The following is a 24,775-nucleotide window of genomic DNA, read 5'->3' as shown; positions in this document are numbered from 1 at the left end:
TGTTGCCGACACGGCGCCCGCGCACTCGCGCCTGAAAAGTGAGTCTTCTTCTTGTTGCTCGTCGTCATCATCATCATCATCATTATCTTCATATTTAACTACTATGTATTTGCTATGCCCCATTCCGGACCTGCTGGCACCATCTCAGGGTTACTCGTCCACAACATCTTGCCCGTCCATCCCAGGAGACGCTGCCCTGGCTGGCGAAATGGAGCAGTCGCCACGCGCCGGAGATCAAATAGCCTCATTATCATCATCACTATCGGCTTGCCCAGTCATCCACTTCGTGTTGCTTTGTCATATTAGTGTTATTGTTATTAATTAACATTTTCTTGTAATAGTGCTGCGCAGTCGGGGCGGCGCGCGGCGATGACTTAGCTTGGAATGCAGTTTAAGAGCGTGGCAGTTCGAGAAAACGCTGATGCGAAGTCCTCGTCATCGATATCTAATCTGATGCCGCCAATCGACTCTCTTGTCGTTGTCCTTATCATTATTATGTAGGATAATAATCACGTCAGAGAAGTGGGGAAAGTAAAGGATCGTCGGTGTCCAGACTCAAGGGTCTCTTGAACTGGTATAGATTAACTCCTAAAGACGAGCACAACAGATACACTTACAGAGAGACAGATATGTATATGCATATATATATATATATATATCGAGCTTATTGCCGGGCTGGTCCGGGATTCTCGAGAGCGCACGTTGAGCATCTTTCGGCACCCGGCACTCGCCGATCATCGCAGGGACCTTGATAAGGAATCAAAGAGCTTCAAGAGTGGACGTGTAGAAAAATGGGGCAGTACGGAGTAGATTGGGGTTACATTTGGCTCGGCGGGGAAAAGAAGGGAGTAAAAAGCGGATGGGAAACAAATTCAAAGCATATCGAGTAGTAGTGAGCTGCTTGTATTTGCTTTGTGTGTCATTTACCATTTTTATGTGTGAATATGAGTGGCGTGTACGTTTGTATATCTATGTTCAGTATGTTTGGTTAATTTCCCTTCTTAAATTGTCTGTCCTTCCTTTTTGATAAACTGAGATTCGTCCAGTCGATATCTGTACAACGGTGTTTACGGCCGACGATCAAGTTCCAGATGACCTCTGCGTCTCGGTCGCTGTCGTCATCGACGACATATCTAGTTACTCCGTAGTGACGTTCGTTAACCCCTGACTGGAAACAAAAGTCATAGCAGTACTTGATATGATGCCGCCATCAGTCCCTTACCACGAACAGAAAGGAGTACGTGTGAGTTGGTCATCATCACCTCTACCACCACCATCTCTAGCATCACTGTTATCATCGTCATCATCGCCGTTATCATTACCACCGTTCACGAAATTGGGCGGGCTTGTGGTTATGTCAAACATACGTCACATGATATGTCTAGCCATCAATCATCTGTCCATGCCTCGTAAAGGTTGCGTGGCGACCATTTCCCATAGCGCGTCGTATGTCGAATCTGGTGAAGTCGAACACGTTCACTTTTTGATAGCTCGCCCGAAACAGGAAAAACAAAAGAAACCTATACGTACTTCGATGAGAGCTGCTTGGCTAGTTCTGCATACTTGAGGAACTTAGAATGAGGGGACTCGTTGGTTGAAGACGCACCGCCATCGGACGCCACGGACGGTGGCTGCGACGGAGCAGGTGACACCGATCCCCGCTCCGAATTTTTGTCGGTGTCGGAGTTATTATCTGACTTAATGAAGTGCATTTTTGACAAATGGTGTCGGTAAGCGCCCTTCGAAACAAAGTGTGTATCGCAAAAGGCGCACTTGATCGATGTGCCTTCAGGTGAAGCGGTAGCACCCTCGCCACAGGCCCATGAGAACGCTAATATCGATCCGGCAGCTCCAGGCAGGCCTGGGATACCGGGTTGAGCTGATGCAGCATTCGATACGCGTTGCGTCTCTGTTTTGTCTAGAAGCTTCTCGAGCTCTCGGAGTGGATTGTCTTTTTTCTTGCCTTTCTGCGGGGTGGTTACGGGACCGGTCTTGGCGAGCGGCAGGCGATCTTCTTGCAGCGACGCAGCACTTTCACCACCTGGCGAACGCGTCAATAGCTGTCTTGCGGCACTTTTGTCGTCAGCAATGACGAGGTTGTCGGGAACGCCCGGGCTAGACGCCCTGGTCGACGATTCGGACGGTGCCGGGGAGGCCCGCACGTGCGCCCCTGCACCAGCCGGGGATGGTGCGGAACGGCTGGACTGCCTGTCAGGCGAGCTGCCGCCGTACTGCGCCCTCCCAAAACCACTGGGCGTCGAGCCCCTGCTGGGGTGGTCGGGCCCCTCCGATGAGCCCGGACTTTTGAGCATCTGAGCTGCCGCTATTGCACTATTGAAATTTCTTGGCGATCCAGCCGGATGCCAAGGGGGATAGACTTCCTCGTCAATACCTAGCCGCTGCAAGATTCCAGAACTCGCCTGCCGCTTGCCCTTGCCATCGAATGACTTTTCAACAAGTTTCTCGAGCGACGCAAGGACCGAGCTCCCAGGAGCGGAGGAGGACGCAGAAGGGCCAAATGACTCATTGTGTTCTTTGACAGAGTCTACTGACTTCGGAGTAGCCGACCGGTGGCTTTCCGAGTCGTCGTCATCCTCACGTCCCCCCATACCTCCGCTACCACCAAACAGCCGCGAACATTGTTTCACGTGTGCCACGAAATCTTTGGCCTCAACCTTTTCGCCGCATTCTTCACAATTGATACGGCCCATGGCTAGCGCCTGCTGCTGCTGTTGCTGCTGCTGCTCGGGACTACAAGCTTGCCTTTCGAGCTCCAGAAGCTTCCTAACGGGCAGAGACTTCTTTCCGCGGTCACCTCTAACTGGTGTACGCTTGGGCTGCGGTTGCTGTTGTGTGGGAGGGACTGCCGTTGTTGCTGCGGCAGTGACAGCTGCAGCGGCTGCCATCGCCGGAATGTCGCCGATCGATCGTAAAAGGTTATCCTTGTAGTGGTTGTTCTTCACCATGTGATAGCTGAGCTCCTTAAGCGAGCTGAACGCCTGGTCGCAAACCTTGCACGTGAGTACGGCATTTACCTGACTTTGGTTTTGCGCTTTCTCTTCTGGCGATTTCCACGACACGATCTGTTCTTGGCTAATGATATTCGTGTAGTGCTGAGTAACCTTCATGTGTTGAGTCATGTCAGCAAGACTCTTGAACGACTGACCGCACCACATGCATTTGAGAATTTGACGCGTCTGTTCGGCACCCTTGCCCAGCCATACGTCCTGTCCGCGCACAAGCTTTCGCGGCAGAGGCACGCCGTCTTTCGTTGTCGGCTGCTGAGGTGGCTGCTGCTGCTGCGCGTGGGGGGTGTGCGGAGCGTTCGCCTGATGCTGAGTGGCCTGCACCTGCTGCGGGGTATGCTGAGCCTTGGCTGCCGGAACGGCAGACGCAGGCGCGGCAGTCGACGCGGGCGTGGCCGATGTCGAGGCAGCCGCATGCATGCCAGCCATTCCGCAGCGAGGCGAGTTCTTCATATGCACAGTCATGTGTTCTAACGACTGGAACTGTTCCTTGCACCAGACGCATGTAAACACATCCTTTGTCTGCTCACCCGACCTGCTGATCCATTGTGATTGCCACGGGTTCTGTCGGTTCGATGGCCGAAACGAGTCGCGCGTCTTGAGGCCGTGTGCATCAAGCTTCGGCTGTTTGGCTGGAGGCGCTGGCTTCCAGTCCATCCGGGTGGGTGCCGTTGATACGAGCGAAGTTTTCAATGATGGTGTCCACTGCGCAGCCTCTATTTTTGACGCGAGGCTGGCCAGAGGCGATATAGCGGCTGCGGCTGACAGAGTGAGTGCCGGCAAATTCGATTGCTGTTGCTGCTGTGGTTGCTGTTGCTGATGCCGTGAATTAGGAGCTAACGGTGCTACTCTTGTGGAAGATGTCATCCTATTATTGCCCCCGGAAGGCTTTTTCGAGAGATCAAGAGGGGCGTCAGGAGCGGACATATCTACTGCGTCCGTCGTGCTACCCTGTGGGCTGGGTGTAGCTCGTGCTAACGCAGCAGCACTGTCACTGTCCTCTTCATCGTCCGAACGCCGCACGCTGAAATCCAAAGGGTTTGCAGCGACGACAATTGGCTCCGGACTTGGGGGGGACGGTTGTTTAACGACATTGTTGTCGTTGAGATCCGGCTTAAGCTCGCCATGTTGTTGCTGCGACTCGTCATTATTGTCACCGTCGTCGTCGTCACCTAAGAGACCAAAAAGAAAAACAAACAGTCATACGACACACGACGTTAATAACGTAGAAAGTGAATCCTTGTGTGTACTTAACTCAGAGATAAATAGGACGCATCAATAAAATAACAGCTACGTAAACTACTGTTCCTCAGGAGCTTGTGCCCTATCATTCTGCAGAACATTAGCACGAGCAATAGCAGCTGGAGCAAATCGAGTGCGGTCGTCAAAGGAGAAATAACGCAACATCTCTCTCTCTTCCTTTCTCTGTTTGTCTAAACTTAACGACAACGGTCAGTTGGATTACTATAGTAATGTCCGACCTTAAACGTTGAAAGAGTGCACAACAGCGTTTCTACTGCTCCCCTGCTCCAGTTCCCAGCCATCTCACCGTTGTCTTTCATAGGACCAAATTGATAATATGCGTGACTGTTTACGAAAGTGGCATTTACATGCACTTGCAAATTATCTGAAGAATCGAAAAGCGCATTGTCGTTGATGGCGATGAAGACGGAAAATAATCACCGCTGATCGCAGGTAAGCTAGCAGGTGAGGCTGGCTGGCTGGCTGGCTGGCTGGTAAGAGAATGAACAAGCAGCACGCTGCCAGCCCGCCACGGATCGGCCCACCAAAAGGCCGAGCGAACGATTAACCGCCAAACCAATCCACTAGACCAGGCCATACAACGACAGCAGAGAAAAAGAACGCGGACAATCGTGGCTGAGCTGAACGAAGCATGAGGCGAGTCAATGGAACGACGATGTCTATTCGACTGACTGGTTGTTCGTCCTATTGCCTCCCCGTTTCTCAGCTATCCTGCGACTCGTGTAGCAGCATCTACTAGCAGCGGCGGTCGCTGTTCCCCCCTCGGTGTTCATTTCGCGCCGCGTGCATCTCTGTTCGAATGTCTTCGCGCAAACGATTAATCACCAAAGCACGGTGGACATATTTCATCGTGGAAGCTATTCTCGCCACACTGCTTACTGTTAGCTTCTGTATATGGTCCTCTGCTGGCAGCGCCAATCGTAGTCTGTTCCAATGCCAGTGCTAGTTCTATGCCGAGCAATGAAACCCAAGCCTGTCCGGCCATGCGGCCAGGTAAGAACGTTCCCTCCCCATAGCCGAAGCTGTAGCAAGCCATTGGAAGGGGGAAGGCGAGGTAGGGAGAGAAAACCCCGTGAGCGAGCCCTTCATTTAACAGTAATAGGTATTACTATGGTTTTTGTTGTTGTTAATAGTATCATTATTATCGGCTGGCACAGACAGCCGGCAATCCGTTGTGTAAGGATCATCGTCGTCGTCGTCGTCGTCGTCATCGACTGCTGCTTCATATTTGCTGCAGTTTGTCACTGGGAGAGAGCCGTAAAGATCATCAGAACACACAGCGACCCTCCGAACATGTTGCATCCGATGACAGAATGAACGGTGAAGTTGTGATGCAATTGTGACGGTCCGTGCTGGCGTCTCAGCGTGTTTATAAGATAGTTTGTTCCGAGTTTCTGTTATATATGCGCATATATATTGACAATACCACCTGGCACGGGTGCGAAGGAAACCAATGCAAAGACGAGCAATAATCTCGGCCATTTGTTGTTTTCGTGAATTTATCAAACCGCTGAAATTACCTCTTGTATTGTTAAGCAGTTGTGTCAATCATCACTATGGCTCATATGCGAACATGTCTGTAAATATATATATATATATTTCATACCATTATTTCCATAAGGACATCTTCATCGAGGACCGCGCTGGACACCGAACGTGAGTAACGTATTCTATGGTGTTAGCTCTTTCAGAGGCGATGCTGCTTCGGCTGAAGGTTGCTGCTGTCTTGCTACGAATGTTGCGACTGTTCTCATTTTTTACCTCATTTAAATATGCTCAGATTACGTTTGTCCTACCGGCCTTTGGTCATTCCCTCTCGATACGTGTAATACGTACAAGTTTGACGGTACCATTTGGCAAATCGAATCGACGATCCAGCGGCGACAACTGAAAGTGACGGTTCACGCGTCTAACGCGATTAGGCGAATCATAGAGACAGTGATGACTGTGGTTGCGTTACGCTAACAACAACAAGTGCCGCAAATAGAATCATTACTCCAGTTCCACCAGTACTACGGCCAGGACTATCGCTCCAAGGTTTCGTTGGTCGAACGAGCAAAAGGACGAACGAACGAGCGAACGAAGGTGGCCTGCTCAGCTGCCCGCCTGTTTCCCTGCTAGGATGATAATAAATGATGCGTTTGAAGGGACGACGCGTCGCTAAGTTCAGTCACTGCCTACGCGCTGCTCCTTATCCTTCTCTTTATTTTTTCCGTTCTCTTGACTTTTCTGTTGGGTAGAATAGCAGGTCCATCAATCGCGCAGCCGGAATGCGCATCAAACACTTGGGGGTGTCTAGTTGTTCTTTACTTACTCGATAATGGTGATACGGCTTGGCGCTTGCGGATGGCGACGACGACGACATAGGCGCTTAATTCCGGCGACTGCTGCGGAAACAGCAGCAGGGCCACTCCAACTATGCTGTAGATGGAAGATGACGAAAGAAAATCAGGAAGACTAAAAATTAATTACGAAAAAAACGCAGGAGGACGAACTGACCATCACTGCGTGATAATTATCATCGTCGTCGTCACCATCATCATCGTCATCGTCATCGTCATCGTGCCCATAACATCGTGGACATCGCTTTCAGAACTGGTCACAACAGCGGTAGAGGCTATGGCATAGGAGGCATCGTTCGTTCTCCCTATTCCTTACCAGTGACCGTGTAGAAGCAATAATCTTCACGGTGGTGGTGGTGGTGGTGGTGATGATGATGATTATTGAAATGATGAAGACGACGGCAACGACCGATAATGGCGGTGAGGATGATGGCCACGACGATGTCGCCGCTGCTGCTGCTGCTGCTGCTGATGGTAATACAAGAAAAAATATGATGAAAACGAAATGAAAGATGAAAATAACGCGAGGGGGGCGGCATTAGTTGAAGAAAAAGAGACAAACACACAGAGGACAATGATCGTGTTGAGGATGATGCTGACGAGGAAGCGATTGATGATTCAGCGGTAGCGGCAGCGCAGCAGCATCATCATCAGTAGCAGCAAGCTACGCCTCATCGGGACGGTAGCTGCAGGGGAATCCATAAATCAAATGTGAAAAGAACAAGATGAGGAAAAGTAACAGCGGCAACAACAGCAACAATAGCGATGATGGCGGTGATGACGAGGAATACACTGCTGTCGTTGTCGCAATGCTGCTCTCTATTCTTATTCGACTCTGATACCGCTAGTGTCGCTGCTCTGATTATAGCCGCCGCCAACAACAACAACAATGGCGAGATCTTTCTCTCGGGTTCGCGCGTCCCCACGCAGCTTCCTCGACCCGGTCTTTTCGTCACTACTCTTCTTATAGGAGAACCCATCTACTTCACAAGAAAACCGTCAAGCGACATCGCCCATTGGCACCGCCATTTAACACCATCATCCTCTTTTCTCGGTCGTAAGTGCTGACAGCAATCGTGATCACGTCATACCAATTCCCAGAAACAGAAGAAAAAAGCGGGGTCAAAAGCGCAATGAGGTGGAGAATAGAATAGAACAGATATACATTGAATATCCGACCGGTCAACGGCTGCCATAACTAAATATATATGTATTTTAAATTTAACCTTAAATGGCATAACGAGTCTGGCTGGAAAAACTGATATGGAGCGGTTGGCGCGATCTTCAAAGTAAACCTCGTTGTATCTGGTCCTCTCCCCCCCCCCCCCAAAAAAAAAAAGAGTTATTATGAGAAGACTAAACGTGTTGTAGACATTCAGACGAAAATAAATAGAATCCTCGGCTGAAATCGGAAAAAAAACGTCCAGCGCATTGCCAAGCTGTCAACGCTACGACCGTGTCCGATTGGCCGCTTCATGCCGAGCAATTATAGAGAACTTGATGAACAAATAAAGACGTCCTTTTGTCAGGGGTGACCATGGGGAGCGCTGGCAGTTGCAACTGCCTTAGCAGCAGCAGAAATAGTTCGATGACGGTGGTTATGCTCTGAGACATTAGCAATGATGTAACGGGACTAGCTCGTCTATAGCTGACCAGCACAATTAAACAGCTGAAATGTACATTTTCGCCCGTTTTGCATTCGAGGCTGATGGCTTTCGTCTGCTACGAAAATTAACGACGAAATTGAACAGAATTGTAAAGAAGCATCGAGGTGCGCCAGCGGTTCTTGGTCAATTTTATGCTCGTTTGTTTGCTGCCTACAATAGCTTATAGTAAAGTGACTTTTTCGCACTTTCCTTAATTCCATCAAAGGCAAATGAACGAACACACAAGCGGACGACAACGTAAAAAGCTAACTACACGAGCGAACAGGGTGTAGCATGCTCATAATAAGGAAAATATTAAGATAGCTGATCTTGATGCTTGCTATAATAGCTTGACTCTTTTCCCCAGAGTAAACTTTAGCTCTTATTATGTCCGATAATGTCAACAAACAGTTTTTATCAAGAACACTGTGACTGTATCTCTCCCGACCTCAATTTTGAAATGTAGGGAGAGCAACGAAAGCAATTATGTCGACGACGATTTAACAACTGCAGAACCCAAAAAAATGCTTTCCCGTATGCGCACCGCATTATATGGCTAAACAGCCATTCTTAACTAAGCATGAACTGACAACGCTCATAGACGGAATGAATTATCTACATATATTTTTTGCTGAGGGTAGATACATTTCCCGGCTCACCGACGCCGATAGCAATAGAAGTATTGTTTATTTATGAGCTTTCATTTGTTTTATACATCAACAACGTTTTATCGATCGTTACAACAAGCACTAACAGCACCCCACCGAGATCGTCATCGGTATCTGTGGCGGCGGCGGCGGCAACAACAACAACTTCGACTATTACCGGTTTTCAGTAGCCAAATCAGAACTGGGACCAGGACGATGCATACCAAACGCCAAAAACAAACACAAACAACAACAATAAACATTTACGCTGGCAAACGGTGTCTACGTAGTCCCATATTCACCCGCCCTCCCCTTTCTCTCTCGTATCTCACCGATCTGCGCCGGTGGCTGCTGGCCTTTTCTACTGTGCGCAACCTCTACCTGTATCGTACCGTCATCACATAGGCTATAAACCGTAGTAATGTGCGACACACGCACGCTCGCTCGCTCGCGCTATCGGACAGCGTCATCCAATTTTGGTTCTTCTACCAGCAGAACCGCTCCGCGGGCCTTTGCTTCGGCGTATTCTGTCATCATTAGAATGACGATTATGAAAAGTAATCGTCCTCTCCTTCTTCAATTCAGCTCTTTTCCGTTCACTCCGCGCCCCATCCCGTCCTCTCTCGCTCATGAACTTTTCTTTCGATTCTATTCATTCAGGCTTGAGACCTGTGACCCTTGCTTGTGCCTTCGCAACATCTAATGTGTTTTTCTGTCCCATGTTTAATTGCTCAGTGTTCCTCATCGTTCTTCATTAACGATGGTGATCCTTTGCTTTATCTGTCGCGTCGACAGTTCGCTTGTTCGCAACTGCCACAGCGTCACAGTAGCTGCCAACGTTTATTAGTAGAGTGGTCGTTGTCGGCGGCGGCGGCGTCGGTGTCTTCTCCAGGCCGGACCGCTCGGCCAAAGCAGCCGAAGGGCGGCGTTATCGTAATCCTCGGATATAATTCTGCTACTACAGCGACTGTCGTTTCTCTCCTATAGTGGTGATGCAGCCGTAATAATGGTCGTGCTGACAAAACAACAACTCCGCCATACAACAACGGCGGCAATGTTAACAGCTCTAGTTCACGCAAAAGGGGGAGGCGTAGCAGCGGGTCGGCATTGGTGGTGCTGGACGGCGGGAGTAACAACCGACGAAGAGAAAGAAGAAGACGAAATAAGTGACTACCAGCACCGATATCATCACCAACAATACATTATCAACACCATTACAGCTAGTAGCAGTAGATCGTGTTGCGTCGTTCGTGAAGAGCACGAGTATGAAAGAAACAATTGAAATGAGCTTCTAGCTAGTTCGCTCGACCTATGCTGGGATTCTAGAGTCGTATATGGAGCGTTCATCTCGAACTCTTGTACTGTTTGAGTCGAGTGGCGTATAGCTAAACGCCGACCGGATAAGTGCTCTGGCTTCAGCATGAGTCTGTCACACCCATTCAAAATTAATGTCACTTCAATTTGATCAGAGCACTATCATGTCTATGGAAATATTTATCTAAACGCACAACATGGCTATTCAAAACTATACGATCATACCAGCGGTGCGTCGAAGGATGTCAAATTATCTGTCCAACCTTGATTCATTTGGACCCAACGGATTGACGACGATGCGAGAATTTTCGCCCATTATTTTTCGCATGTGAGGTGGTTTCGGCCTTAGCTTGCCGGTCGTGATGAAAGGCTACGCAACAGTAGGACCGTTCAACCTGATGCCATGCTTCGGATCGTGTCGATCCGTCGTTCGAAGGGGTAAATCGCTCGCAAAGGTTTCCTTGTCTCTACATACAGGGAGGTATAATTGAGTAGCAGGCATATCTGTTTGCCCATATAAATAAGCCATATTTTATAATTTTGTGTCGCTTTGTTAACTCAGCACATGTAGCCATCTGTTCTCGTCTGCATCCCCACCCACCCACTCATCCAATCGACGCCTACCATTTACGGATCAGTCGATCGACCATTTATTCTACTTTCATTACGTCGACAATTCTGTATATATGTACCATGGGGCGGTTAAGTTGTTGCCGTGTTATGGCTTCAAGTAAAAAACCTCTTCTATTCTTCTTACAAAATGATATCGCCCATTACGCTATCAGAACTATCGTGCCGTAATACCTCGAATTTAAGTTTCCCTTCTATTCTTCACATTCGAAGACAGCGGTTCGTATGTTAGGCTTATTGGGTACGACGCATTTCACAGACGTCAGCTACTCCGTTCTTCACAGTTAACATTATTTTAGATATTATACGAATTTTATTGCATATCGTTTGCCGTTGTCAACGTATTGTTGTTACGGCTGCCGCCGCCGCCGCCGCCATTGCTGCCGTCAGAGGCGTGCTCGGTAGTCATGAGTTAGGACCGCGTTGCTGGCATCATCGAGTCGCCATAACCAGCAGAAACCCAGTAAATGTCATTTGGCTATTGAATTGTACATAAGATAATTGTTGGTTATCACTGTTATTGCTCATTCCGTTTCATTCGCGTATCGCTTGAAGATCATCCCCGCAGCAGCGCCAGTACGTCATCCTCGTAGTGCTGCTGCCGCTGCGATCACGACTGCACCAACAACAACAACAACTGTGTCGTCAACAACCATTGCTTCTAGCTAATACTGCTTCTACACCAATGGAAATGGCAGGGAGCGAGCTGGGTATGGATAGACGGCAACTGCAGAGGCGACAGCAACAACAGCAGCGGCAGCAACTAAACGTAAGCAAACGACCCAGCTAGCAAGCAAAGAGGCAGGCAGGCGGCACAGACTATAGGAAGCAGCAGCGGTATCTATCTCATCCCGCGGCCGTGGCTTGGTTCACATTCGCTCGCTCGCTCACGGCCTCCGCACATTCGTCCGATGATCATAAATCAGAGTCAGTCAGAGCCATTCGTCAGAGCACAGACATAAGTCCAACCGACTGGCAGCAGAATGAACGGGCCAGCAGGCCGGCGGCCGGCCTGCTGGCCAGCAGCAGCGGCGAAGAGCGGCCAGTGAGCCTGCTGGCCAAGAGTTGCCTGCGATCAGCGAGTGCTTTTGTTGTTGCTGCTGCTGCTGCCGGCGGCCAAAAACAGGCGACGACCGATCGCCGCCGCAAGCCAACGCCGGTACCACTATCATCACAAGCGCGCGTTCGGATAGCGCCAGGCAACGAGTAACGGCAGTGGAATCATCAACAACCAGAGCGCGTTGCTTCATTCAGTCAGTCAGTCAGTCAGTCAGTCAGCTAGCCAGCCAGCCAGCCAGCCAGCCAGCCAGCCAGCTACGTCAGGCCGGTGGGGGCCCCATCTTTCGTTGCCAGTGCCTATTTGACTGGTGCTCGAGGCTCCTCCGAGTCTTTTACCGCTTGAAATCGCGCGGCGGCAACGGCGACAGGCGGTACCACTGCTACTAACAACAACAACAACAACAGCGGCAGTAGCAGCGACAATTGAATGACTGCCACTACTATAACAGTTTGCTTGCTTGCTACCAGGAAGACCCTCCCTGGCCGATTCTTGCTTCATCGTTCGGCCGCTTGCTAATCTGCCAGAATGATTTCCCTGACCCTGCGGTCTTGATAAAACTGACCGCTCGTCAAGTGACTGTCGACGGTGTTGCATGACAAACCGCAAGACTCTGTCTCTTGCCAACGGTCAGGACGGCGATGGTAGGATTTATCTAGTGCCGTTGGTGTCCGCACTGAGCGTAACGGCACTGGCAGAGGCTGTTGCAGCATTCGAATTAGCGCGACAATACCGTCAACAGTAACCTTTTAAGACATTAGTTTTCCTTGCCGGCTGTTGCTCCGAATTGTTCTTGTGGGTGCGTTAATAGTTCATGTCTAATTGAGATGTTCCTCAAACGGTGGCAACGACGAACAAATGGAGCTCTTGGTGGCGCTCATTGAGATCTGAAACTTCGCAGAAAGACAGACAGACAGACAGACAAACAACGAGAGCGCGAATCCGAGACGACCTTCGCGTATGCTGCCACTGACACTTCCAGTACAAATATTGCTACTTCAACTATAACTATTCGTTGTGTTCCGAGAGCTACTTCAGTCAAGGCAAACACCCAAAACACTTAGTATTATGCGGCAATATACAGATGACCGTCATACGAACGTATGAGACCACGCACAAGCTGGACGACAAAATGTCATATATATCGACGCTCAGGCTCATTTACTGCCACCTTGATTATTACAAATCAGGATATAGTCTGCAGATTCTACACAACGGGAGACACTGTAGCTCTTTATTCAATTTTGAGTCGATCTGTCGATTGTTCGTGAGGGGAGAAGCCAAAGCAAGTAAAACAAAGACAACAAGAAGCAACGCGGCGCTTCATTTCGATGATGACGCGGTGGGATTGGTGAGGCCGCCACTTCCAACAACAACTAACGCTCTAGGCAGCAGCCACCCTTCCGAACAACGCCGTTCGAACGACAACAACGACAACAACAACGATTACCACCTACTCTGTTCACTGATATAACGACACGGCATGGAGGGAAGTTGTAAAGGATGGACTGATATGCATATTCAGCACACACGTTTGTACATATACACATAGATATGCGTCGTAGTAGTATTAGTATATAAGCACAGATGTAGATGCCGATAGTATGGACGAAAACGTCCAGAATCTGGGCGCAGCACGAAAAAGGAAGCTGAGAACGCTCTCCACGACCGTAAGCACACAACAACGTCAGTACAAATGTAGTCTTTACGCCAAATAGTTGGAAGGAGAGCAAGCAGAGCAATAGAGAGACAACTGCCGCTTCCCGATAGAGCAGGTTCTAGGGTATAAAAGCAGAAGCTCGAAGATTCAGGTCAAATCTGGAGCCCTAAAGGAACCAACATGAACAAAAAGGACCGAGCTAAAATTTCCCCTATTGTCTGCCTCGCTGTTCATCCGTTCAATATTTGTCCCTATCCCTCGCCTTTCTTCTTTGAGCTTATTTTATGACTTTCATTGAGCCTTAGTCATAGCAATAATAATTACCAACAGCCCGTGAACATATGGAAAGCCAAGTCAACATTTACAACATTCGCTTGAACGTTATTTTAGCCTTTGCATAAGTTTTTTTTTTGTTGCGGGATTCGTTTTTTTTGCCAACCAAGAGTGTCAACGAAAAGGACCTGTGCGGCATTTAACCTACGGCGTGTATTTTTGCCACATGGATCCCGGGTCAGGAGTGGAGCTGACGTGCGCCCCTTTCGGACGTCGACAAGCGTGTGAGGAGGGACCTCGTGCCGAGCAGAGGAGGGTCGGCTTACTAAGGCCCGGTCGGTGGGAGGTCCTCTTCGAGATCGCGACCCTCCCCCCGCCAACACGTGGTTTCCTGCACGCCGTTCCAGTCGGTGGCGCCCCCAGACGGATGCCCCCCGCACTACCCGGAACGGAGGCAAAATTCGAACCGTGGTTCAGAAAGCTGCTTTCTCCATACAAGTCTACTAGTAATAGCTTTAACCCGGACGCGAAAACTGTCCGAATTATCCAGTTGCTCTCTGAATGAAATTCAGGTAGCAGAAAACTGTTAGCTTGCAATATCTTTCGGTGAACCTCACGTCAGAATGCATATGTATATAGGTACAGTTTATATGTCTTGGTTTCGCGGTAGCCGCTGTTCTTTAAGCAAGCTGCTCTCATAGTTCGCTGTGCGTTACACATATTATAGATTAATTCGATATATATATATATATATATATATATATCTATCGAGCATCTGGCGTGAATCTCGCCGCGTTTTTCTCTTCCGTTGGATAACGTGCAGTCGACCCCTACGGCCGTCGGTGCCATTTCTAGCCTCTATATTTATTTGTTTGCCTTGACAGGATCTGATGTACGTTCGATGGGTTGACACTTAGTTGGTGCGACGGATGCTGTGCTGCGACAAGCAACTGTGCCTGTATCTATGAGGTGGACCAACATGACAACAGCGAGACGGTGATCTCCTACGACTGCTGTAGCTATACCATCAATAATCTAGCATATATATATATATATATATATATATATATATATATAAGACAACATGAATCTCGACAGTAAGCAAACGAAATACGCGCAGCGAAGAGCGAGATGATGCCCACCGACAGATCAAGCGATCAACGTCAGCCCACAGCTAGCGCCATAGTAACGTGGCGTTAGACGTGCGGGCTTCCGTCGATAATTCGAGATCTCCTTTTGTGTTTCTCTTCCGCTATTACTTCTCTCTCGTTCCCAGTCATCCGGTCGCTTCAGATCCATCTGTCGCCCTCTTCTGTGTCCGAGGGATCTCAAAGCATTGATCAGTGGAAGAGTCGAACGTCCATGCTAAAGCATAGAGTCGTGCAACGCTCCATAAGAACATATCGCCCGTTCATAACCGACCTGCATAGGCTGTTCGCCCGTGTGTATCAATGGCTATCCTCCCATTCGCCCCATGCTTCTAAATCGTCACCGCGACTCGATTGCTTCACCACGGCCAGAGAAGCAGTTAGTCTCCACCAGTTATAAAGTCATCCGCCTCCGCGGCAGCCGTAGTCCAGATGAAACACGCCATAAATATTCGTCTGTTCTATTCTCCTCCACCCCTTCCACCCTACGCCGCTGCCAGTGGTGCTTCTGTCGCCAATCCGCCTAGATCACCGAACAGCTAGAAGGTCTCCTGATGGGCAGCGATACATCAATGACGCCCATCACACTCGTAGCCACTGAGAGTCACTGCCGCTGGCATCTCTCAGAGCGTCATAACGCTCAGAGCAGTGATAGCTTTAGCGATCATCCAAACACATACAGATACTCACACAAACACGCATGGAGGACACACAATCAGCTCATAAGTTAGTAGCTTTTAGTAGGCGCGACTAGGCCATAGACTACTGCGGCCAGCGTCAGGACAAGGCTCAGCTCAAATGAAACGGAGCAGCGATGCGGGTGAACAAAGTAAGCGAATAAGCGCGTAACAGCCGCGTCAACCCAACGGCAGATATTATGTCAAACACAACAAATACTATCATTCTAGCGTCAACACGGGTCAGTTTTGCGTTAGGTCGAGCTCGATCTCTCGTGCACTGTATTCATAACATAATCACAAATGGTTCTAAGCGCCAACAAAATATATCTTTTTAGGCTGCATCCTTCTCCCCTTCTTTCGAATTAATTCCTGTTTATTTATACATGGATGCGTATAAAGCTGAATAGATATTTCAATTCAAATCAAACTGAGCGATAGACTATAACGAAAACGCCCTTCCTTCTTTTCTTTGTAGCCGCTATCCGTCTGTGTTCGAGCGCGATGTTAGTGTTTCATGATGTTAATAATGATGTTCATTTTAGCTTGTCTCTTTTTTTCTTGTGTGACTTTGTCGTGTGTCTAACCGCTCGGTTCGCGGCGCATACGTACGCGAGTCGTCGTCGTCGTCGTCGCCGCCGCCGCCGCCGCCGTCGTCACCGTCGATGCACGTCGGTTTTTACGCACAGCCCTTTCCCAATTTGGTTTTGACTGGCAAGACTGACTTCTCGTACGGTACTATTTCTGCTAGTGCAGCTGCAGTAACAGCGTTCGGACGATCGACTGGGCTATGTGGCTGGCGGTGCATCCTTGACAGATAGTAAATCCTGAACCGCGGGCGGTATTTGGCACCCAGCAACGACTAGGAGCTTTTTATGAAGTGGTGGACGACCGCTTGCCTCTGTCATTGACTATTGACAGCAAACGAAAAGAGAGAGCCAGCAAAATCCACCGGCAGCAACATCATACCGAACGCGGTCAAGAATCGAATAATGAAGTCGTTATTTGTCGCTGGCGTTCGTCGTCGCGGCCTTTTTGCGCTGACAATCATAGCAATACACACAACAACGTACTTCTGACATATTTGTTGCGACTCCGGTAACAATGGTGCATGCGCGTATTATATAAACAAAACACATCGTAAGCACAGGATTTCCACCTATCGATCTGCCTGTTTCTATGCAAGGATCGCGTAGGTTGTACATAGTCAAGCTCGTAATTGTTACGAGGGCACTGTTACCCCTATATTTACAAGACTGATCGAATAAACTTTGCCAATGAACGTATGGAAGTTCGGTGGAACTGTTCGTTCGTTCCTTCATATAATGAGTGAAGCGGCCATTTGTCTGCTGCCTGCTGCTATCGATGATGCTGTTATAAAGTCAACATTTTTCCACCCTCATCATCACCACCATCGACATTCGGCCTTCGTCACCGCTAACAGCCAAAGAAGCAACAGCGCTAGTAGGAGCAGGACGCTGACAAAATAGCTTCTATCAGAACCACCGGACGCATATTCATTTAATAGACCGGTGCGTTCGGTCATTATTCGCTAGAAGGTGGAGCTGGTTTTCAAAGAAAAAAACCCAAACGAAGAAAGCGAGGGAACCGATGAACAACAAATAGGTCGGAGCACTTATTCTCAACAGGGAGTTACTACCGTGAGCAGGCAGGCGAGAAGACAGTGGCGACCGTTCAAAGGTAGTGACAGTCAATGAACAACACTCTCCACCTTCCTTTTGAACGCTCTCGGCCTACAGACGCAGCGATTGGCGCAACACCAGCGCAAAGCCGAGCGACAACTCACAAAAGAACGCAGCCATCTATGGGCGGCATCGCCTCGCCATCGTGCCCAGCATCAGCATCATTAGGGACGACAACAGAATCGGCCGAACCGCCGACGGACAAAATCGACAAGCTAAAAGCAGCAGCAGCAGCGGTGGCCTTAAGAGTGGCAGGTCTCAAAGGAAAAGAAACGAACGGGAAGGAAAAGGGAAGGAGACGGGGGGGAGTCGATAGAGATGGCCAAATGAACAAGGCAGTCACTTCTTGTAACAGCAGTGGAAATAGCGTGGAAGGCGAAAGATGCCATCTTTCGCCTCTGCGCATCTTCCTCTTGGTATAGGGATATAGTAGGGTCAGGATGCACGAGTCAACCTATGCGGTAGAGATGCACAAACGGCTCCTCCCGTTTGTTTTCGCCCGCCTACAGAAGTCAGCATTTGCTGCTGATCTGCAGTTGATGGTTCAACCGATCTTCCTCTCGCCTACCCTATCTTTATGTTCACAGTTCATAGATAGAGGGAGAGAGAGAGAGTGAGAGAGAGAGAGAGAGAAAGAGAGAGAGAGGGAAACCATTGAACAGGCTCAGAGACGTGTAATGTAGTTCGTACTTCAAACCCAACTCGGACCCTGACAACTGTAGGACACTGTGCGCGACTGGTGGACTATTGCGAAACACCACCCCATTTCCAGTCGTCGATCGTGTTCGTGTCACAGCCTGCTCCAGCGTGTAGGTGCATTCAGTATAGCCGGTCAGTATAGCTTAAGATCTAATCGAAATCTGTATTCAACAGCATATTCAGGAAACGCGTTGATTCTCTACCAGTTAACTAGCTAGCTACTACCCAAATAGGTCGGCAGGTAGGAAGGTAGATGCATAGTCTACTCGGATTCGGGTGGAAACAGAAATAAGCAAACAATAGTAAAGCGAAACCATTATCGCTATTAATTGCCCGTCCGTTGTGTTCGCTACGGCTACCGCCATTGTCGCCGCTAAGCGAACGATGAGTATGATTTCTTTTTTTTCTTGCTATTGCTGCGTAAATGACACGCGGAGCCGCGCCTCGCGTTGTTCTATGGAGAAGAGGCGAATTCGAAAGGTAGAAGGCATCATAATAACAGCTTGTAGTTAAATATAGCAGGACTACTTTGTAGTATAGCTAACGCTGTCTGTGTCCTTCTGACATCGATTCCGACGATGACGACGTTCCACTTTGCTAGAAGCATAGTCAATAGAGCATTACAAGAGATATACTTAGTAGTTAGTATAGAACTTTTGTTTGGCTACCGCATTCTATAGCTAGGAAACGTCCGATCCTTTGAAATCTTAGCTTTGTCCTCTACTACGAATTACTACAGGTTCCCGCTATAGCCTCATAGAATTTTGTGAAATTTCGTAAATCAATCAATCTTCCCTTTGTAACGTACTAGATTGGCCTATAGCTTTTCCCATTTGGCGCCGTACTCCTGTATAGGCATTAATTTGTTACAACAAAACACATGCACGCGTACATATAATGTCCCAGGGAAGGCTTTAGCTTCGCGGTGTAGTCGATATCGCTGCTCAATCAGATCTACATAATTATATTGCAAGAAAACAATCATAGGTTAAATATAGGGAGTGTACAGGGAAGCAATGGAGTCGATCCACATTTACATTGATCTCATGACTGGTCAACTTCTTTCCTAAAAAATCTACCTCTTTGTGCGTTTCAATTTTGTTTGATTTTGGTTTGATCGTTTGGTTCTAATATATGGCTCAAGAAGACAACTTTAAAAGACGATCAACGCAGTGAACGTCGTTGCTGTTGCTGCTGCTGCTGAAACTTGCAAGTATGGCGTGGTGACAGTGAAGCAGCCAGCGAGTGTGTGAGGAAAATGTCGACGCAGTAGAAAACTTAGTGATGAATGATCGACGTGTGACTGCTCAAGAAATCTCTTAGGTTGTGGGCATCACCGAAGCAATGGAGAGGTAGCTAGAGAAGGGCACAACACACATTGGAGAAAGGTTGACAGAACTTTGCGTCCCTATTAGGCACCTGAGTAGCTAAAGTGACCGTTGTGCTCATCCGCTTCATTTCTCCACCGCCAAGGCCCGAGTAACTATTAGGACCGCTATCAGATGTCTTGCATCAGTACGCTATACGTAACTCAGCGCCGATGATAATGCTTAAATAAGCTAGATAATAATAATTTTTACGTATCCTGTTCATGTGTATAGGACTATTACTCTTTGGTGAAAGGAGATGAATAAGGTTCCTAAAGGCGTTCATAATTATTTGCTTATTAATACAGTGAAGCTGAATCGAAGGAATCAGAAAGACAGGGACCGATGTTAACCGCATTCATTGACGGTCCAACAGACCAGCGGATTAACGAAGCATGATAAGCTAAATGTAGTTAGGTGAAAACGGTGGCGATATACAGGAGCAGCAATAGCGATATTAGTCTTACGTCACGGACGTCGACGCAAAAACATAAACATAGACAGATACATATTCACGCACTTGAGAAAGTGTAGTGATCGTCTCGTTTACATCACAAGCATTACTGTGCCCACTCGCTCAATTTTGTTACCGCTGCTACTGTTGCCCTTGGCCTGGCTGCCCCATCATCCAACGGAAAAGTTAGATGTATACCAAACATTGCCATTATGAGCAGCGGCTTCACAGCCACAACTACGTCAAACGGCGATACAGCGAACCGCCACCATGGACTGCTACAAGACTATGGTTCTACTGCTGCTACGTGGCAAACACATCAGAGCAGCATCGACGGCGGCGTCCTATTGGTAACAGCACTTCTAACGGCCGGCCGACTCAATCGGAAAGTCAGCCAAGCCTTGCCTTCGGCTGACTATACGATGTCGACTCAATGGTCACACAAATCAATCAGCTCAGATCCTAACAATTTGAGCATGGCGGCCTTCATACTAAATCATACAGGCATCATCTCCATTCGAGTATGTGACACTGGAAGTATTTCTGCAATCGCAACGGAAATAAGAAAGCCAGCCATACAAGTAGCGTAGAGAATAGACTGGGCGCTGAACTGATGCAAACGACAATTCGCTCGACGAAAAAAAGCAACCTCTGGAAAAGACGCTCCTCCGAAGCGATTGAGTGACTCTTCATTTTGACGACGAAGTTTCTGGTTGAATTGGCAACATCTAGAAGAATGGATTGCAGTATGGCTCGTTTGATAAAGATGCGGATTGAATGTCGTTGCCATTGCTGTTAAATACCAATGCTATTCTATGGAGCACTGAACATCATTGCGTCTTCAGCCTGAAGGAAGCGGCATGGATAACAGTGCGACAGCGCCACTATCACGATAGATGGTGATAGGGTAGACCACAGAAGACGCCAAACAGATAGGGTTTGTTATATTAAACACACACACATACGTTCGCAGAAGGAGCATAAACACTATGGATGGTTAAGCGAGGCAGCCGTGAGAACCCTTAAGTTTTTCCTAACGACAAGATAGATCGTCAAGCAAAAGGAACAATTCGTTTCATAGGACTCTACAAATGAAATCACACAAGCCACGGCCGCCGGTTACGGGGCCGTTATACAAATTGCGTAGATTATAGCCTCTGCGAATACGCAAAGTTACGGGTCACCGCGAGTCAGTGCATTTTGTAGGAACTTATATGGATGTTCGGTAAGTTCGAGCTGTAGCAGAGTGCAAATCAAGTTATTTTCATCTGATCATTAGCTAAAAAAGCCGTCCATCTGGTACTCACATAAATAGCTTTCTGGATACTAAAAATAGTATTGCATGGAGCTAGTAATTACACCAGTCAAGCATCTCCTGCAGCTTACAAGACTAACTTACTACGAAGAGTGTTTTCATACGATTTTCAAGTTTGTCACTAGTCGGAAACAGATCGTGCTATTCCCTAATTATATATATATATATATATATATATATATATATATATATATATATATATATATATGAAAACACTTGCCAGAAGGCACCTGTCAAGGTTTTTCCTATCATAAATTTTACACAATCCACTAAATCCGTCTAAGTCAGAAAGTATAAATTGTTTCCTTTATGTTGATATGTTTACGCGAGCATGGACACTCCTGCAGCAATGACGCTATCCACATATGTTAGCGTCTGACTGTGCTTGGCTGCGTGTATCTTCCATACAACGAGGCCGATGCTAAGCAGGGTCACAACCCTTATGTGGCGTTCGACGGATTTTGACCCATTAAAGCTCGCTTCCGCTTATTTGCATTATCTTGTTCGAAATTCGTTTTTCGTTACTACTAGTTCGTTGTAAATTTCGCTTTTTCCTAATCGCCTTATCGCGAAACAGAGGAAGGACATGAGGCTCACTCACCCTGCTTTCTCATTCTCTGCCTGCCATCGTTGTGGTTGTATGCAACTCTCAACGAAACCTCTGAAGTACGACCACAATTAGCGCAAGTTGACGAGTAGTGAGCTAACTAAAGATATAAGTGAGCCCGTTTTTTAAAAATCTGCTACAATGCTGTATCTATCTGCCAATGAGCTAATAATTGGCCGAGCTCAGTATTAATTAGAAGTACATTAACAAGTACATTTAATAATAGTTCTTCTTGTATGAATGAAATAGCGAAATGCTACATAGCCGTAAGTTCAGTATATATATCTTCTAGTATGTGATTCGTCCAGACAGAGCGCTCTGTTTCTCAATTAGACAATCAGTCACAGTGAGAGCACATCAAATCGAAATGGATAGCCAAAGAGTTCTATCCTATCGGGTTAATATCGCTGAGCAACGACGACTGGTTTTTCAACAGTCTATTTCGAGATAAATCGGACGGTATAAGTTCCCGTTAGAAGCCAAGAGGTTCATTTCTGTCACACGGCCAGCGGGAGTCAAGATGGAGTACCTCTCATAAACTGCATGTCTTTCCTATAATGTTAACATATCGGCACGAAGAACCTAACGTGGTCCGTTTTTCCGACAGCCCGATGAGGTTTGTAGGCTTGGTCTGGAGAACCGGTGCCTTCCACAACTTTTGCACCTAACCAAACGTCTCTCTCGCCCTCGTAAACGCTGGCGTCTCGCAATAACCAGGACGGTCACAATGAAACTACGGCTGTTCTGGAGCATGCGGTGTTTCTTCTGGCCACCAAAGAAAGCGTAGTCTCATTTAGCTAGCGTAGGGTAATTCAAGTGAACTCATTAGGGACGGACACTACGAGGGCGAAGCTAGCATGCAAACTTCAACCGTGCCAGAAGTATGGATGCGAAGTGCTAGGCACGAAAGAGTTAGAAACTTCGGCGAGCATTTTGACTTTCTTCGCCAGGAAGAGAGAAAATAAACAGGACAAAGAGGACGAGAGTGAGAGAGTTTAAGTGATAGAATCGTGTTGACCAAAGTGCGTTTTTTTTTTGCGCAGGAGTGAGCAGAAATGCCAGTTAGCGCAATAATAGCCACACACAAAAGCACGCAGGCCTCGTTAGTTTGATGGGAACAAACCTACATAACAGCGTCAGCCCTCAACCCTTCCGAAAGTACAGCACCCGATGAGTTGATTAAGTGGCATCGCGATGCTTGCCCATTAACCTTCTTCGACAGAAACAGACAGGTAGAACTATTTGCCGTCTTTAATCTCTGCATTTCTCTAGATACTCTATCATGTACATTTGCTGCTATTTGTGCAATCATTTGCGAACACGTCTTTTTTGCTTCCTGTTTGAGGGTCTATTCTTCAGAAAATATAAATCTGTGCGACATTGCATATGTATCTATATATCCACATGCACGAACGTACGCACGAACTATACCGTTGTAAGGCGCGCGGCCTCACAAAGGTTAGAGACCGTAGCGGTGGAAGTAGTGGAAACCGCTGCACCAGTAACATTACAAGCAGTGGATAGATAGGTAGGTAAGTAGCGAAAAGTAACAGCAGCGGCAATCGAGAGCCATTCGTCAAAAGTCTCCCCCCTTCTCCCTGCCCGGCAGTAGTTAGCATTCTCACAAAGCCGTGAGACCACGGCAGGCTCCGTTCATATGAGCAGCCATATGGGCTTGTTCGTTTCTCTGACTCTAACTGGCTTTCACTAGCGCTTACAACTGATGAATCGTGTCCCCTGCCGGCTGCCCGGTCATCGCTTAGACAGGGACATATTGTTAGCTTTGATAAAGCATTCTGCCAAAAATTGGCCAAAATGTGGCCGCCATCGAAGTCGAATGCCATAGCAGCATATGATTACCACAGCTACTGCGTACGCTGGAACGTAGATACTGAACTACTGTAACATAGACAAAAACAACAAAACACGATACGCTAGCGCCAGCCGGACGGTAAAGACGACGACATTACTGTGATTTTGGTTCAATAGTCGGTGCACTGATTGGCCAGCGACTCTGATCACGGCCAGAGCCTAAGTGGGACAAGCGTTCACCCGTAAGTAAGCGTCGCTGGAATTCCGCTAGGGCCATATATTACCATTTACAATAGAATGATGGGAATGTATTTTGAAACGCATTTATACATGATACAAAGGCGAAAGCCGTTAAGAATAATAATCTATTAATTCTTCGTATATGAAGGTTGAACAAATGCACACGAAGCAGCAAAATATCAATGATGAAGATCAATTAAGCTCTGCATGAAACGTCTACTGCCCCACGCGCGTTTGCATAAATGTGACATTGTCAAACCACTTCAACTAATCGATGAGATCATTAAATAGTTCATGAACAGTCCAACGGTGTGGTATAGATTTATTGGACGCCAGGACGCTGCTACATGACGATTAAAAGAGGGGGATCCTTTTCGCTCACCTCCATAAAAACAGACAGACAAAAATTTGGGGGAGAGACAAATAGCAAGAAACTACAAAATTGAAGTGGCTGACTAGGAGAGGGACAAGGGAGAGATATATATTAGATCGCTCGAACCCCAGGCTGCTAGTAGGTAGGTTGTCTAAGCTAGTGGCGAGCTGGCCAGCTAGCGATTTCCAAAAGGGGAACTAAGGGCAATTTCTCAATGCATTTGTTATTTAAGGCTCTGTAGCAACGGAAGCGACGGGGATTTGAGAGTTGACTTCAGTTGGCTTGAATTGAATTGAACTCGATCTCTGTTTAGATCGTTGTTGGTCGCTGACGCCGTCACCGTGGCTGTGGTGGCGCTTGTCAATAGTGACGTGGCATGCCGTATCGAGTGTTGCCAACGCACACAAGTGCTGGTGATAACAAATAAACCCGGGGCATTCGAACAACCCGACGGCAGCAACAGCGACCGCTGGGGGTAACCATCGGGCGTCAGCTATCCTGAACATGTAACGTCGAAGGCAT

General features: G+C 47.8%; 1 protein-coding gene across 1 annotated transcript in view; it reads right to left on the bottom strand.

Moving 5' to 3' along the window:
• Positions 1-942: 942 nt before the first annotated feature.
• LOC111254700 (protein tiptop-like) overlaps positions 943-24,775 on the bottom strand; it is a 31,104-nt gene continuing 7,271 nt past the window's right edge. The window contains exon 2 of the mRNA XM_022815820.2: positions 943-4,198. Coding sequence (XP_022671555.1) covers positions 1,521-4,198 — 2,678 coding nt within the window. The 3' untranslated portion in view covers positions 943-1,520. The remainder of the gene's footprint in view (positions 4,199-24,775) is intronic.

The sequence above is a fragment of the Varroa destructor genome, unplaced genomic scaffold (assembly GCF_002443255.2).
Source record: "Varroa destructor unplaced genomic scaffold, Vdes_3.0 BEIS01000001.1, whole genome shotgun sequence".
Classification (NCBI taxonomy): Eukaryota; Metazoa; Arthropoda; class Arachnida; order Mesostigmata; family Varroidae; genus Varroa; species Varroa destructor.
This window is presented reverse-complemented; position numbering and strand designations above follow the sequence as displayed.